At 50.8% G+C, this 16524-nt stretch overlaps 1 protein-coding gene across 1 annotated transcript in view; it reads left to right on the top strand.

Moving 5' to 3' along the window:
• Positions 1-16524, top strand: part of COL4A6 (collagen type IV alpha 6 chain) — a gene marked incomplete at its 5' end in the record, with an annotated part of 276139 nt that overhangs the window by 253112 nt on the left and 6503 nt on the right. The window contains 16 exons of the mRNA XM_080795774.1: positions 208-429; positions 829-990; positions 2640-2810; positions 3442-3585; positions 4039-4164; positions 4875-5056; positions 6671-6734; positions 7762-7836; positions 8334-8441; positions 8535-8642; positions 9174-9245; positions 9581-9706; positions 13408-13524; positions 13853-14014; positions 14182-14280; positions 15873-16019. Of these exons, the coding sequence (XP_080651900.1) occupies positions 208-429; positions 829-990; positions 2640-2810; positions 3442-3585; positions 4039-4164; positions 4875-5056; positions 6671-6734; positions 7762-7836; positions 8334-8441; positions 8535-8642; positions 9174-9245; positions 9581-9706; positions 13408-13524; positions 13853-14014; positions 14182-14280; positions 15873-16019 (2085 nt within the window). The remainder of the gene's footprint in view (positions 1-207; positions 430-828; positions 991-2639; positions 2811-3441; positions 3586-4038; positions 4165-4874; positions 5057-6670; positions 6735-7761; positions 7837-8333; positions 8442-8534; positions 8643-9173; positions 9246-9580; positions 9707-13407; positions 13525-13852; positions 14015-14181; positions 14281-15872; positions 16020-16524) is intronic.

Below are 16524 nucleotides of genomic sequence, written 5' to 3'. Positions count from 1 at the left end.
AACCTTCTGCAGCTTGCATGGTGCATCCCCGCCCCTGGGCGCATCCTCCCAGGACCAGGGGCTCCTGCCTTTCAAGAGAAGTGACATACATTATTGAAATGTTAGTTTTTGTAATAGAAAAACCAAAATCTGTCTCAGGGATCTCCACCCAGACCTATCCCTTCTAAACCTCCATGGCCTTTTTATTTTTTGCCTCTTTACATTTAGGATTTCCTGGACCTCGTGGGGAGAAGGGCTTGCCTGGGTTTCCTGGGCTCCCTGGAAAAGATGGCTTGCCCGGGAAACTTGGCAGTCCAGGTTTACCTGGTTCCAAGGGAGCCCCCGGTGACATCTTTGGCGCTGAGGACGGTGCTCCGGGAGAGCAAGGCCTCCAGGGATTGCCAGGGGACAGAGGATTTCCTGGAGACTCTGGCCTTCCGGGACCCAAGGGTAACTCTTTTTGACTCACTTACATAACAATCTACAGAAAGTCTTTCAGTGACCAGTGTACCCTTGCATGAATAGACACCCGAGTCTGGGGTGATGGACCCATGAGGGGGTGACACTGAAAAGCCATTTTGTTCTGTCTCTCACTTCTGGGGACTTTTTCTTAAATTGCTGGAGTCTGTTCTCCTTACTTCGTAAATCCCGAAGTAACTGTAACAGTGAGTCGGGTTTCTTGTACAGCCTCTGATTTGTCACTAGGGCAAGAGCAGCAAGGGCTGGAGCAGAGGAGGCCGCCACACCCGGGAAGTACCCTGGGCCAAGGTCTTGCGCTGCAAGTTGGTTTGGGGACCAGTCCCTGCTGTCCATCCAGGCTGTTGATCATCTGTCCCTTCCTTTTATTAGGTTTGCTTGGGAAGTCAGGCCTGCTAGGCCCCAAAGGTGAACGGGGCAGCCCCGGCACGCCGGGCCACGTGGGACAGCCAGGGCCCCCAGGGCCTCAGGGTCTGTTTGGCGTCAAGGGCAAACCTGGGCTCCCAGGTGCACCAGGCTTTCCCGGCCCTTCAGGTAGGTCCTTTGGAGGAGGAGCCCCGGTTTGACAGCCTTAAGCCGGGGCCCTGGGCCCTGTCGCCCTGAGGGGCAACCACAGCAGTGCGCCAGGGGCAGGGTCTAGAAGGATCCTCGACCTTCCCAGTCTCTCATGGTTCCCAGTCTCAGGGGGCCCTGGCAATGCCAAGCAGAAGAGATTTCTGTACTTTAGCTTCCAAAAGGGTAGCACGCATCCCTCCCTGCCCCTCCCCCATGGCCTCTCTCTCCCTTTCCCAGTTCAGGAAGCGCCCTAGTTGTGCAGGTGGGTCTAGCCATCTCCACTGGCTTGGCTGGGACTGTGGGAAGCCTGCTTGGATCAGGGTTGGGGTGGGGAAGCTTGGGCAGAGGGCGGCTGCCTGGTGACTTGCCTCTCGGGTGACTATGCCTCTGAGGACCTGCAGCCAAAGCGGCTGTCTCTGGGCCACGGGGCTGACACCCACCCACTGGCTCCAGACTAGCGTTCGTGGTGCACCTGCTCCTCATACTACCCACCTCACCCCTACCTCAGTGACTACATCACCCCCCCTCCCCTTATTCCTGGCCACGTGACTGTAGTTGAGTTTCTGCAGAGCCACTAAAATCCTTTTTATCCCTTTTATCCTTCTGTGTTTCTGGGGTCTTCCCATGGGCTGTCCAGGTGAGAAAACAGTAGGCAAGCTCACAGGCTAACACCCCCACTGGCTTCCCTACTCAAGGCATTCACAGACTATACACTAGAACCTGACAAGGCCAGGGGTCCCCGGACTCATGCTGGGGCGTTGGCCCCCATTGAATTTCCTTCCCTTGTTGTGGAATCCCCTTCCCAGCCCCCCATTAGAATCCTGGGGCTTGTGGCTACTGGATGCTTTTCAATTCATGGAAAGCCAAGCCAGCCATTCATTGAGGTCCTTGGGGGCCCAAACACGTCTGTCGTCACTGATTTAATCCTTTGGTTTTTTAATTTCCTCGCTTTGTACCTGAACATTCCACTTGGGCAGCAGCTCAGGAGGTTAATCCCATTGACCAATTTAAACCCCGGTGAAAGAAATCCCAGAATACCTAGGAGACCAAATGGGCCTTGGGGATTTCTACAGGACTTGGCACTAGGGGGTCTTTCAATCTTAAGGCCAAGGAACTGGCTGATTTAACTTCTTGCAAGAAGGATTAAAAGGGCAGCCCTGTCTCCATGGCTCCCTGGGAGGCTGAAACAATGGCTCAGCTTTAACCTCTACTTTGCCGGATTGGCTCAGGAAACAGCCATTGTGGCTTGGTTCACACAGTACGTACCAGGAAGCCAGGGTCCGGTTGCCTCCCTGGCTTCCCAGAGCCCCATTCACAGGCAAAGATGTGAACCCCATTCATAAAAGGGGGAAGAAGCTCTAATTGGAAGGGGCTTGCAGGCCCTGCCAGCCGCCATGCCATGCTGAGAGTGATAGCCATTGGCGTGTGTGCTGCTCGGGGTGGTGAACTCTAAGGCTTCAGCCAGCCTAGAATCCTGCCAGTTAGCCACCTGCATGGGGCCATTGTTAAGGGACCATTTCCAACACCCACCCGGCCAGCCAACCAGAAGCCATGGGAATGGGCACCGGCCCAGATCTGGACACAGCCTCCCTTGACACTGTCCCGTGATCTCTCTTTTGCTAATTCAGGACATCCTGGAAAGAAAGGTGTAAGAGGCGAGTCAGGTCTCCCTTCATCAGCTGGAAAGAGAGGCCTGCCAGGGCTGAAAGGCTTTCCAGGATCTCCAGGGCTGGTCGGCTTCTTGGGGAGCTCAGGCTTGCCAGGGAACACTGGGTTGCCAGGCCTGCCAGGTCCAAAAGGTAAGTGAAACGGGTGGGATTTTCTGTGGTAAGAGGGTCGGGCAGGGCCAGTGTTAAGGGAAGGCTCCCACCTAAGCTGAGTCACCCTCACCACTGGCTAGGTGGAGTGCTGGGCCAGATGACGCTAGCAGGAAGGCCCAGAACAGTGACCACCATGCTGGCTGTTCTCATCGCCCCACCCTTTCCATGGTATCCGACGGCTCTCAGTTTCTGCTAGCCCACCGGAGGTTGGATAGGAGACGTCTCCATTTTATATAGGGGCAAATGATAGGTCCAAGGTCATACAGCCAATTAGCAACAGCACCCAGCTAGGGCTCATCTCCCTGCCTCTTAGTTCTAGGCCTTTTTTTTTTTCCTGTGCCACCCAGGAGCTCTAACTTGACACATGGTAAGAAAGGCACCCATCTCCTCTTTCCCTCCTGTCGCTTTAGTGCCATGTCCCTGTTTAGGGAAGTAGTAGTATATGTAAGGATTAGCAGCTGGGACTTTGGAGTTAGAGAAACCTGGGTTGGAATCCCTTCTCTGCAGCTGCCAAGCTGTGTGATTTGGGGTAAGTTATTTAACCTCTCTGAGCTTCCATTTCCTTGTATGTCCAATGGGGATAATAATAGACGTTCTCGTTTCAAAACAGGTGAGAAGGGGTCTGCCGGGCTGACTGGCTTTCCGGGGATGCCTGGTCTCCCTGGTATTCCTGGCGCAAGTGGATTAAAGGGAATTTCTGGCTCCGCCGGAAGAGTGGGACCATCTGGACGGGCTGGTAGTGCTGGTAAAAAAGGTGAGCTGGGGAACTGAGTTCTGAACTCACTAGCCATGCTTCCCAAGGTATGTTTTATTTGTCGACCTTGAGGCTGGTGTGGCTTGTACCCACCCTGTGTTAGATAATAAGACTGGGGGTTTCTGAACCCCATCCCATGGCTTTTAAACCATAAGACCTAATGACTTCTGAGTTTTCCCCACGTGTTAGAGGCCTCACCGCACGTTCCCTGTTGCTCAGTGGAGGGGACTTTGCAGTAGGCTTCAGAGTTGCTGGCCGACTTTGGGCCTGTCAAAGGAGAGGGCATGAATGTGGGTGGGAAGTCAGGGGACCAGGGCCAGCCAGGGAAGGGCCTGGAAAGGAGGCCTGTGGGTAGTGAGGGAGGAGCAGAGATGAAAGGTCAGCTCGTGCCTGACCCTGTCTCTAAGCTTCCTCTCACAAGGGTCTCACGATCTCCGCCCCCCTCCCCTGCAGGAGACCGAGGCGACCCGGGGCCAGTTGGAATACCCAGCCCAAGACCTCCCATGCTGAACCTCTGGTTCAAAGGAGACAAAGGCTCGAGAGGCTCAGCTGGATCTGACGGATTTCCTGGGCCCAGAGGTGCGGGGGGGGGGGGGGGGGGCAGGGGGGCAGGCAACGGGCAGGAGAAATGCTCATCCTCAACTTCCCTCCTGAGAAAAGGCCCCCATCACAAAGCCCCCACAGAGTGGCAATGTGGGTGGCAGCAGGGGGTCCAAGGAGGCTGCCTTCTCTGGGCTTGCCGGGCACCTGGACTTCCAGGCTGCCAGTGTTCATTGTCACTCTGGAACTAAAGTTGTTTTTTTTTTTTTTAAGATTTTATTTATTTGTTTGACAGACAGAGATCACAAGTAGGCAGAGAGGCAGGCAGAGAGAGAGGGGGGAAGCAGGCTCCCCGCTGAGCAGAGCCCGATCTATGCAGGGCTCGATCCCAGGACCCTGAGATCATGACCTGAGCTGAAGGCAGAGGCTTTAACCCACTGAGCCACCCAGGCACCCCTGGAACTGAAGTTTTGAATCACTGGCTATTGTACCCCCTGGAGGAGCCTAGCAGATGCTGGGACATGGGCACCGGCAGTGTCAGACCTGGAGTGGCCCTGACTGGTGCCCCTTAAGGCTGGAGGCACCTCCCCCACTCCCACCTTCACAATCCCCTCCCCCCCACTGAGCTAGCCATCCCCAAGTCCCCAAGGCTGCACTTCATTTACCTGTGATCCTGGGGTCCTACAACTTGGGGAGCAGGTTTCCTCCTGCCCAGAGTCTTTTTTCTAAGCCCTTTGTTTCTTTCCTAGGTGACAAAGGAGAGCCTGGCCTCCCGGGACCACCAGGCTTGCCTGGAGCTCCTGGCTTCCCTAGTACCATCAAGGGACTCATTGGGAGAGCTGGCATCCCTGGCTCCCCCGGACAACGGGGCTTACCTGGTTTGAAGGGGTCCCCTGGAATCACAGGTTTCCCAGGAATACCAGGGGAAAGCGTAAGTGTGCCCAGCTCCTGGTATCTCCATGGGGGAAGGGCCTCTGTAGCAGGGGACATGCCCCTGGGCCCCATCTTTCTGGCCCCAGCCCACTTCCCGGCCTCTTCCCCTACCTCACCACAGACAAAGCCCTCTCCCTGAGGTTGACAGGCCTTCCTCCACCCATTTCCTGAAGGTTCCTTCCTCTGGGCCTTTGTTCATGCTCTTTCCCCCACAGAGCAGAGCCTTCTCCTCTGCAGCTAACTGGCTAATGCCCACCCGTGCTTTGGGTCCTGGACCTGGGTGCCCACTACCCCAGGAGTCTCAGAGATCCCACCCTGCCGGCATGCTGCCCTTCTCACTGCTTATGTGAATCCCAATTGGTTCTATGTGGGCTCGATTTCCTCAATGAGATTGTCAGGCCTTGAGAACAAGTCCTTACAAGCTCTTCTAGAAGTCTGCACCCCACTGCTGGCATCCTTCCCCCCCACACCCCAACCTTGAGCTAGGCACATTGTAAGACTTTGGTACAGGGCTCTGGACATTGTGATTTTAGAAAGGTCATTGCTGACAAATGGCAAGTAATCAAATCAGCTGGTGGGCCCTTCAAAGGTGGGGCAATAGGGTAGGCATAGCCACAAGATGGAACTGCTTTCGAATCTCCGCTCCCCTGCTCATGAGCTCTGTGATTCTGTGCATATTGCTTACCTTGCCTGAACCTTGCTTTTCTCATCTGCACAAAATGGACACGATACTCAAACCTCCTTCGGATAGCAGTGAAAATTAAATGAGCTGATCCGAGTAAAGTGCTTAGCTTGGTATCCAGCAAATTGTGGGCTCTCAATAAGTGGTCGCCGTCATAGCAGCGGTACTGAAGGGACTAAATGAACTGGATTCCAGAACACCTGCACTCCCTGCAGACAAAATCCCATCCCTTTAAAAGCAGCAGGCCATGGGATGGAGAGAACACACACACACACACACACATCCCAGAAGCAACTGCAAAAGAAAACATTCTTAGCTGGATGGTCCTGACTCCTCCTCCCCTTGGAGGGATGGGGTCAAAGTGGGAAAGCATTTCTATGAAAATGGTAACATTAACCCAAATGCAGACTCCAGGACCTGCGCACATCCAGCCTGTTATGTGGTTCCTTGCAGGAACCTGAAGCTTGCACAACCTGCAGCTGAGGGCTGTTGCTTTCCCCATGAAGCAATCCTTTTCCTTATGCATCATGGCTCCAGAGCTTTGGCATAGGGGGCGATAGCCGACTGCAGGGGGCATCACCAAACATCTGGCTGGACGATTATGTCCTGTATTTTCAAAGAGCCTTGCTACAACAGCCACACCTTGATTTCCCAAGATTCTCCTTTTGATAGCCATTGCGAAGTTATGAATGACGGGACCGGGATTAATCTGCAGATAGTGTCCCTCCCCTAAAAACCCTGACAACACATTTCCACCCTTGGCTCATCACCTTCCCTTCCGCAGGATGCCCACCCCCCACCCCCACCACAGCATACACAGTAGACCTTTCTTAGGCAGTGGTTTGGGGAGGACAAGGGGCAGGTGGGAGGTGAGAGTGTGGGAGGCCCCAAGCTCCGGGCAGAAATAATGATTTCCATATTACTTTGAAGGGTTCACAGGGCTTTAGTGGAGCTCCTGGACTCCCAGGAACATTTGGTCTCCCAGGTTCAAAAGGTGAGGAGCATAATCCCCTCCAGTCCTATCCATGTTGGTGCAGATGGTGGGCCTTCATCCTTTCTGATGGCTGAGTTATATTCCATTGTACATATGCTAAGTGAAATAAGCCAAAAAGAGTAAGACAATTATATGGTTTCACTCATATGTGGAACATAAGGAACAGCACGGAGGACCAGGGGCAAGGGAGGGAAAACTGAATGGGAAGAAATCAGAGAGGGAGACAAACCATAAGAGACTTGGACTCCGGGAAACAAACTGAAGTTTACAGAAGGAAGGGGGGTGGGGGGCTGGGGTAACCAGCGATGAGTATTAAGGAGGGTACGTGTGGTGATGAGCATTGGGTGTTATATGCAACTAATGAATCATGGAACACTACATCAAAAACTTATGATGTACTATATGCTGGCTAACTGAACATAACAATAATTTTTTTAAAAGTTGATGGGCATTTTCTCTTTTAATGGGTGTTTCCAGAGTAAGGTGGATTTCTAGCAGGCTCAGGGTTCTTGGGGAAGGAAACTCGGTGTTCAAAGGGAAGTGAATTGATTTACTTTTTCCCTTTGGCCAAGCCCCCTTCTCAGACTTTGCTCCTCAAACATGTGTGACAAACAGTGGTTTGACCCACTTGCCTTCCAAACTCTGCAGCAGAGGAGGGCCTCAGCTCAAGACAGTCTTTATCCCTGCTGAACCAAGCCCACAGGGCAGGAAAATTTCCCGTACTTGCCATCATCATTGTTTCATTCTGGTGATGTTTTAGCACCCCTCCTCCCATCTTCTCTGCCCATGCTGAACCTAGCGATGTCTTCCCAGTGGAGATATGCTTCACGTAACAGCATTTCTTGCCAATAGCCTGATAGTATCCCAGCCTTTTTTTGGTGATTGGTCACTTTTGCCCAATGCATACTTTTGTCAAAGATCTCTGGCTACATTGAATCTGAAAAGGCTTTGCCATCAAAAGATCTCTTTGCTGCAAAATGAGGTCTATCTTCTCTTGACCACTTGGACAATATCTTCATATCCCTAGGAGATCAAGGTCAGACATTTGGAATTTCCGGTAGCCCAGGACCCAAGGGACAACCTGGAGAGTCTGGTTTTAAAGGTAAGTCTTCTGTCCTTTTATCTCACATGTCTCAAAACTGAGGATCAGGAGGAATTGGGGAGGTCAACCCCCAAGTTCTGTAATTTCTATCCAGTGCAGAGAAATTTCTACCCTGACACATATCTGCTCATAGGCAGCCCACAGTTTCCCCAAGCAAACCAGTTTACTTTTCCCTTGAGACTCATGGGGTAAGTCTAGTAAAACCTTTGGGATAATGGCTTCCCTTCCTTGGTTTATAGTTATCTAAACTGGTTCTCAGACATTTCCACACATTACTCCTCCTTATGGGGGCACTCAGAACACATTGACTTACCTTAGTGGGCAGCACCTTGCAAATGCAAAGACAGCTACCATTACCATCTTTTTCAGAGGTTTTTCACTGGACCTGACTCTCTTGAGATTTCAAGTAGATTTCCTTTCCAGCTGCCTCTCTCCCTGGGAGAAACATGGTGCCTGAAACAGGGCCTGATCACTCAGCATTTTTCTTGATTTTGTAGGCGTGAAAGGAACAGACGGAATCATTGGTGATGTGGGTTTCCCAGGAAGCAAAGGTGAAGATGGGAATGTTGGGATTTCTGGAGATGTTGGCCTTCCTGGCCCCCCAGGTACTGTGCCACCCGACGACTGTATTCTGAAAAACTGAGGGTTGGCTTCAAGCCATGGTCCAGTCTGAGCTCCTGCCTTGTTTTCTCTTTCAGGGCTCCCCGGGACTGCAGGCATGAGAGGAAATCCAGGGTTTCCGGGTTCTCCAGGCAAACCAGGGGCCCCTGGGTCCCTGGGACCCCCTGGCCTAATGGGAACCAAAGGTATGTGTATTTGAGAGGAGGTCATGGGGAAAGGGATTCTTCCCTCAGAAAAAGGACAGCAACTCCTTTATATTAGGAGACACTCTCTGGAGGCAAGCCATTTCCAGGGGGGTCGTTGGCTGGGCCACGTGTTGGATAATCAGAAGAGGAGAACATGGAATACGTGGAGAGAAGAGTTAGTGAGGAAGGCTGTCATCCTGGCACACGTAGTCTTCCTGGCATCAGGGTTGGGCAACGAGTTTCTGGCTGCTGGCACCTCTAGGTCTTGGCATTGCCACACTGTGTTGTCAAAGAGACTGAATCATCTACCGCCCTGCTCTTAAAGCTGTATGGGTCTCTAAGTAGAGTCAGGAAGAGCTAGAGTGGAGGTTAGGGAATGGTCTGCTCTCCCTTAGAGCACTGAGTAATGCCTCCAGAAAGACCAGGACCTTTAAAATGAGGACTTCGCAAGGCCCTGGGGGGCAGGACCTTTGGCGGACCCTTCATGATTCAGAAGTTGCCAGAGCCATTTCTGATACTCTGTCTCCTCAGGTTTCCCTGGACTTCCTGGTTTACATGGACTGAATGGGCTTCCAGGAACCAAGGGAACCCATGGAAATCCAGGTGAGGAAGACCCTCAAGGGCAAGAAGGAGAGCATCAGCTCTTCCAGAAGGCTGGTGGGGGCTGGCCATGAGTTCTCAACTGTGGGGTATCCCGTATCCTTCAGCTCATAGATCTCCTTGCCAGCCCCCTCCTGCCCCGGTCTGAGGTGCCTTGATTTGTGGAGGAAGGAGGAAGAGCAAAGAAGTTTGTCCTTCTACCCAGAATGAGCTCTCCTTCTGGTTACTTAAGTACTCCTTTTCTGGCATGTGTCACACAGTCCCTGAGCCTGTGAGCTAGGCATGAGGGCCTCAACTGCACTGAGTTCTATCCCTCCTCTGTCTGCATCTCCTCCTAGGACCTAGTATAACCGGCGTGCCTGGGCCAGCTGGCCTGCCTGGTCCCAAAGGGGAAAGAGGTTCTCCAGGAACTGGCCTCGGAGCCCCAGGGAAGCCAGGCATAAAAGGACAAAAAGGTGTCCGAGGTAAGTGAGCCCAAGTCAGGCCTTATAGAAGCTGAGTATGGCCTGGCCAGGGAGCCAAGGTTGGGGCTCCTCAGGGCCACATGGCTCACAGGGTTGAGTTGTGCATATCTTCATGTCCCTGGGGATCATGGAACTCAATGGAACTGATGGCTGAGCTGGGGGCCATGCTTAGGGCTTTTCCGGAAGGCCTGTCAGGGAGAAGTCCAGTGAGCTCCCTTTAGCCTCCTTATTCCCTCCTGCTCTCCCTTATTAACCCCAGGGTCTCTCTTGTACCCTTGGCCAGGGCCTGACTTTAAAGGTCTTGAGGGACAGGGCTTGTCCACTTAGCAAGAGATTTGCCAGAAGTTCCTCAACATCCAGGGTGGATGGCGCTCTACTGCCAGGGCCCTTAAAAGACAGCATGGCTGCCGGAAGGAGCCCAAGACTAAGAGGATAAATGTCTCCGTAGGATAGGCACTCACAAGCACTCAGGATCTGTGGGGTTTACTAGAAAGCAGTTTTTGCCCTCGTCTCAGCCCCTGACTCATGGTGTCATCTGAAGTCTCCTTCTGAGCCTTCCCTTCCCTACCTCACAAATGGTGAAAATGAATTCTGATTCTCTCCTTCTCCTTGGGAATGTTCTGAAGACCCAGATACAAGGCACTCGATGTAAGACAGGAAACAAATTTAGTGTAGCATCTCACCTAGGAGTATGGGCTCTGAAGTCAGACTGCTGGATTCAAATTCCAGCTCTACCCCTCACTGGCTATATGACCTTGAACAAGGAAATGACTCGCCCCTCAGTCCTCAAAGGACTCTTCATTTTCCTTTTCTATAAAATGGGCATAATAAGAGAATCGACTGCACAGGTTTGGTGAGGAACCAATGAGGAGTGAGGTAATAGGTATGAAAGCACTTAGCACAGCATCTGGCACATAGTAGGTGCTTAAGAAATTTCCATTATATCATGATGTATTCTCTGGGCAACCCTATTTGCAAAATGTTCTGCACCTCCGTTTACTCCTGGAGCTTGAGGACCCCCTGCTTCTTATTTATGTGCATGTTTGTATAATGCGTATCTGTTTTCCAGGAACTAATTCCTACATTAATTCATTTTCTGCTGAATTTTATATTGGTGCATCTGCTCTCTCTGTGTTTCCTCTTTCTTTTGGTTTGGACCAACCTGTTCTTTTCTGAAAGCCAGCAGCTTCTCCTGAGTGGGGGCTCCCACAGGGTCTGAGCCTATAGGCAGAGTGTGTGGCTTTTTCCACAGGAGGTGGAGAGAGGGGGCCTGGATAGAAGCAAAACCCAGATGGTTTCCCATCTTGACTATGGATGTCTAGTCATTAAATTATCCATTTCCTTTCACTCTCTGTGGTAATAAGAAAATCACAATGACAAATGTAGTAAAAAGCACATGTGAAGATGCCTACATTTCAGGAACACCATGTTGATTTAAAACAAACAAACAAAGAAAAAACAAATAAACAAACAAAAACCCAAGTTGCAGAGAAAGACGTTGGGTATGATTCCACTGATCACAGTTTATAAATAAATGAAAACAAGCACTATATCTTTTAAGGACACAGATACGTGTGTTCAAACTGGGAATGCGGAACACAAAATTCAGGAGTGGTTGCCCCTTGGAAGGGAGGGAAGGTAGTAGGGATCTGTGAAGGGCATGCAAGGAAATTCAAAGGTAATGTCCTCTTCTTTTTCTTAAATTGGGTGGTTGGAACAGAGATGCTCATTTTTATCTGGGTGATTTTTTACTTGCGATTTATAAATATTCTTCTGCTCCTCTAAATATCTAATTAAAACATGGTTTTAAAAGTACACAGCAAATATCTTCCCCCCCATAGAAACCTATCTCTGTTATGATTGTAGAAATCAGTGTAAAATGAAGATTTACCCCAAAGCAAACTTCCCAAACCAGTCCCTGTCCTAAAATACCTTTATCTAAATAACTTTGAAACCCACCATTCATTTTCTCATTTGCACTAAATATTTAGAGGCTGTATTTGTGTATCTAGGCTTAAGTCTTAGACACTCAAATGAGTTGGAAAAACATGTCATCCGGCATTTTCACGTACTCCTTTAAAGTGCCTCATTCTTAAAGAAATACGTGAACTTTTTTTTTTTTTTTTTTTACTATTTGAGATCAGTAGAACCTGTATTTCAGTTTTAATGCTAAATTGGTGGAATTCGAAACTCAAGAAACAGGTAAAAAGAGAAGGCACCTCCAAAAACTACTATGGGAGCTTTTTATAGTCTGTGTGCTGCCCATATTACCATCTGGTGTCTTGCTTATTGCTTTTTGCTTCATTTCACTATATATATATATATATATATATATTTTATATATATAAATATATGTATGTGTATATATAAAGCTATATTTTCAGGAAAAAACACAATATGTCTTTCTTTTCAGATGTTTACCTTTGTGACAAAGAAAAATACTTGAAAGGTTCATCGAGACCTAACTGACCATACTTATAAGTAGCACCACATGGCTTTACAACTGGTTTTTCATGTTTTCTTTTGTCTTGTTTCCAGACCTATAATAATTGGAGCCTTTTCTTGAAATTTACTTTTTTATCCTTTATGTTCCATCTGCATTCGGTTCATTAATGAGCTGTAAAAACCACCGGAATTCACTAATCTGCCATCTTTCTTTATGAATTTTTATGGATTTACTATTTCTTTAACGAAATAACAAGAAGTTCCACCTTAGTATTTTTGGCTTTCTTCATCAGAAAAACAAAAATTCAACATTAGTATTTTTGGACGTTATTGTTACAAACAAAAATCATCTCAACCACCAGAATAGTTTATCAACCAGTGGGAATCTGTTTCTCTTCATTGGAATGTATTCTAGAATATGCCAAAATAATAAATACATTTCCTTCATGCTACAAGTTTAAGATGGACTTCGACATTTTACGTATGGCTTTGATGCGGTTTCTGACCAAGATTCCGTGTATGTCTTTGTGTGCATATTCAACAAATCTGTAATCCATTAAAATTTTCTGGTTTTGAGCATTATAGTAGAAATCATTGCCCAAATGGAAAACATGTAAAAATTATCAGAGCAGATGAGTATTTTTGTATCTACTCTAATAAATGGCTTTTTTCTTTGATCAAAAGGGGGGAAAGGGATATGGTATAGAGAAATTAAGCAAGCATCCAGCTGATACCATGAGTTGTCTGTAAAAGTATTTTCCAGTTTACCTAGAAGACCCAGAAATTAGCCCTAGAAGACACCGGTAGCTGCAGCCCTCTTGGGACCTCTACTCAGACCCAGCAGGCGGCTGTTTTGGCAAGAGCCCATGCTCCATCCCACCCCTTATACTTTCTCTGGGCAGCCCCAGACATAACTGGCTAATTCAATGAAAATGTGCCACAGGGCCAGGTGCTGTACTCATCATGCCTTCTTTTCTTCCCCATTTGAGGGAAATCTGTCTGAAATATTTCCATTTCCAGTGACACTGAGAGCTAGAACTTTCCAAAGCTCCATCCTGAGGAGGAACCGAGGCACCTGCTGGGGGTGGGGGTGTTGTAGAGGAGGGAGCGTGGGGCAGGGGAGAACAGGGAATCACTGTAACCTTGTGTGTCTGCTGCCCTTCGCTGGTCTGGCCCCCACCTAACCCCTTCCATTTTCTCTGAGAAAGCCTGACCATACCAAGCCCATAGTGGCCCCTTTCATTTATTCTTTGCAGGTTTCCCAGGTCTCCAGGGTCCTGCTGGTCTGCCTGGTGCCCCAGGCCTCTCCTCGCCCTCAGTCATAGTGGGACAGCCTGGCGACCCTGGGCGACCAGGCCTAGATGGAGAGCGAGGTAAAGACAGGAAGCCCCGAAGAGGTTTGGCCTTTGCCTTTTGTCCAGATTTGGGAGAGGTCCTGATACAGTCCGGCCGCATTCCTACTGCTGGACATACATGGGCCTACTTGGCCCCACATCCCTCCCCCAGCAGGGACACAGGGAACTGGAACGGGCTGCATTTGTTTGTAGGGTTTGGGAAGGTCCAGGCACTGGGACCCCACACACAGCAAGGGAACATTCTCTGCCCCGGGAATGGGCTTTTGCTTCCTAGCAGCCCCAAGGCCTTTGGTGGTGGCCGCTTCCTGCTCATCTGCCCTCATTCCTCTTCTGATCTTATCCTTAGGCCGCCCCGGCTCCCCGGGGCCCCCAGGGCCCCCTGGGCCATCCTCTGATCAAGGTGACCCTGGAGACCCTGGCTTCCCTGGAGTTCCTGGCCCTCAAGGGCCCATGGGAGACCAAGGAATTCCAGGTTTTTCTGGCCTCCCAGGAGAGCTAGGACTGAAAGGTATGGCTGCACGGCTGGCTGTTGGGCCCTTTCCCACTCCACAGTTAGAGATGGCCCCTTCCTGATCATGCCCTTCCCACCCTAAAATCTGCCCAGTCTCAACCCTGCTGTCCCCCACCTGCACTACCGTGCCAGGCCCTAACTTGCTTTCCCTTGGGCTTTGCCAGGCGTGAGAGGTGAGCCTGGCTTCATGGGGATTCCAGGCAAAGTTGGGCCACCTGGAGACCCAGGACTTCCTGGAATGAAGGGGAAGGCGGGGCCCAGAGGTGAGTTGAGAGCACGTGCCTGGATGCTACCGAGCTTGAGGGACGGGTCTGGGGGGTCACTAACCTACAGGAGCCTACCTACACTGCTCACCACACCAAGAAAGCCTGGATGTCTGAGGCAGCTGAATGAAGCTCCCCCAGGGAGGGTATCTCCCCAGCTTGGGGCATCGCTGCCTCCGGCCGCTTCCGGAACTGAAGGTCACTACCACCATGGGTCCAGCCGCCGATCTCCCCTCTGCACTCTTTCTGCCTCTGCGGGCACATTCAGTTTGGTTTGCACTTATCGCCACTTAGCCATGGGCTCAATTCTGGAAATGAAGGACTCTTTCCATCCTTTACCACCATCCTCTCATGCACACCCAAACTGTTAGCAAGCCCTACGGGCTGCTTCCCCTCAATATGTGTGCATCTGCTCACCTCTCAGCCCCTCCCTGGCTGCCACCTGGGTCCAGGGCACAGCCAGTTCTCAATGGAATCGCTGCAGTGACCTGCTAACTGGCCTCTTGGCTTCCTCCCCTGTTGGGCAGCTCCCCCAACAATCATTTCTCCATGAAGCAGTCAGAGAGATCTTATAAGACATAAATCCTCCACTGGCTTCCCATAGCAGAGCAATGAACTGTGGTTCCCAAAGTCCCATGGGATGACTCCCTCTTCATCCTCATCATCAGCCCTTCCTCTTTTCTGTTCCCCTTCTTTGCCACACCAGCCTCTTTCATTTAGCCAACCCAGTTGACCCCAGGGCCTTTGCACAGGTGAGGTCTACTTCCTTGAGTCCTCTTGCCCTCCACTCCACCCCTGCTCCTCCTCATCTTTAATGGTCTCAGCTTAAATGTCCCTGCTTCTAAGAGGCCACTTGTTACTCTTTCTCAAGCAGATTCTCCACCCCAGGGTCCCCTCAGCTCACCGTCACTGAGCTGTTCATTTCCTTTGTAGAGCTTCTCACAACTTGCAGGGAGATGAATGGTATTTGTCAGGTTATGCATCTCCCATCTTTCTTACCAGACCGTAATCTCCACAACGTTCTGTGCCTCAGTCTACCAGGGTGTGCCCCATAACAGGCACTTGAAAAATATTTGGTCAATGAAATAGTAAGCAAATCAGCTCGTGTGTCTCTTCGTAAACCGGCAGGTCAGGCTCAGGGTCCTAGGCTGTGGTGCCAGCTGAATCTCTGAGGTTGGATTCCTCCCCTTGGCCTCCTTGGCCCTGTGCTCTGACCAGTGAGGGAGCAAACCAGCGACGCCAGCCCCAGACGAAAGCTCAGGCCACCTCATTGGCCACAAATGTGTCCTGATTTGCCTACCATGTCCCAGGCCCTAGGAAACCATGTCCCAGACCCTGAGGAAACATGATGAATGTAACCCACTCCCTGCCTTCTAGAAGTTACCAGTTCACTGGGGAGGTAGGTGGGAAAAGAGGACATCACATAAAGGGTAGTGACAGTCTTTCTGGACAGATCCAGTGGGGACCGTGGGGACAAATAGCAAAAGCAGAAAGCGGGCAATGGCCAGGTAGGAAAGCAAGCTTCTGGGGCCCTGTGCCGGCTGCCTCCTCTGCCTCCACCTGATATTTCCATCTATCCCACTTGTCCCCAGGCTTTTCCGGACCCCGAGGTGCTCCTGGACAAACACCAATTACAGAAGCTGTTCAGGTTCCTCCTGGACCCATGGGTCTACCAGGCATCGAAGGCATCCCTGGCCTCACGGGAGACCCTGGGGTTCAAGGCCCTGTAGGCCTCCAAGGTAAGGAAAGCACCAGCAACAGGGGACTTCTCGGGGAGGGGAGTTAAGACGGCCTTGCCTGAGAGGCTGAAGCAACTGGCTGGGATCTCCGGCTCAGAGCATTTCCTCCATTCCTTCACAAAGCCCCCAAACTTCTTGTTGGGAAGCGGGGGCCAGCAAGGTCAGCAGAAGTACTTGGCTTTAGAAAATGTGTGGGCAGAACATAGCAACTACTCCGGGCAGGGCAGCGCTTCCCTTTCTAATGTGCTGCCGAAGGAAGGAGGAAGTGTGGTGGGAGGTCAAGAGCCATGGACAAAGCCCGAGGCTTGGTGCGGGTTGGTGGTCAAAAAACCCAGCTTCCAATTCCAGCTTCCAATCCCAGCTGATGCACCAGCTCTGGAAAGTGAGTAGTCTCTCTGGGTGCAGGTGTTCTCATCTGTGACATGGGACTCTGACAGTTTCTGTGCACTCTGTGCATAGCTGGGAGGATGAGAGAAAGGGAGGAGTAGGTGTGAGGGTGCTCAGA

Source organism: Martes martes (assembly GCF_963455335.1).
Source record: "Martes martes genome assembly, chromosome: X".
NCBI lineage: Eukaryota > Metazoa > Chordata > Mammalia > Carnivora > Mustelidae > Martes > Martes martes.
This window is presented reverse-complemented; position numbering and strand designations above follow the sequence as displayed.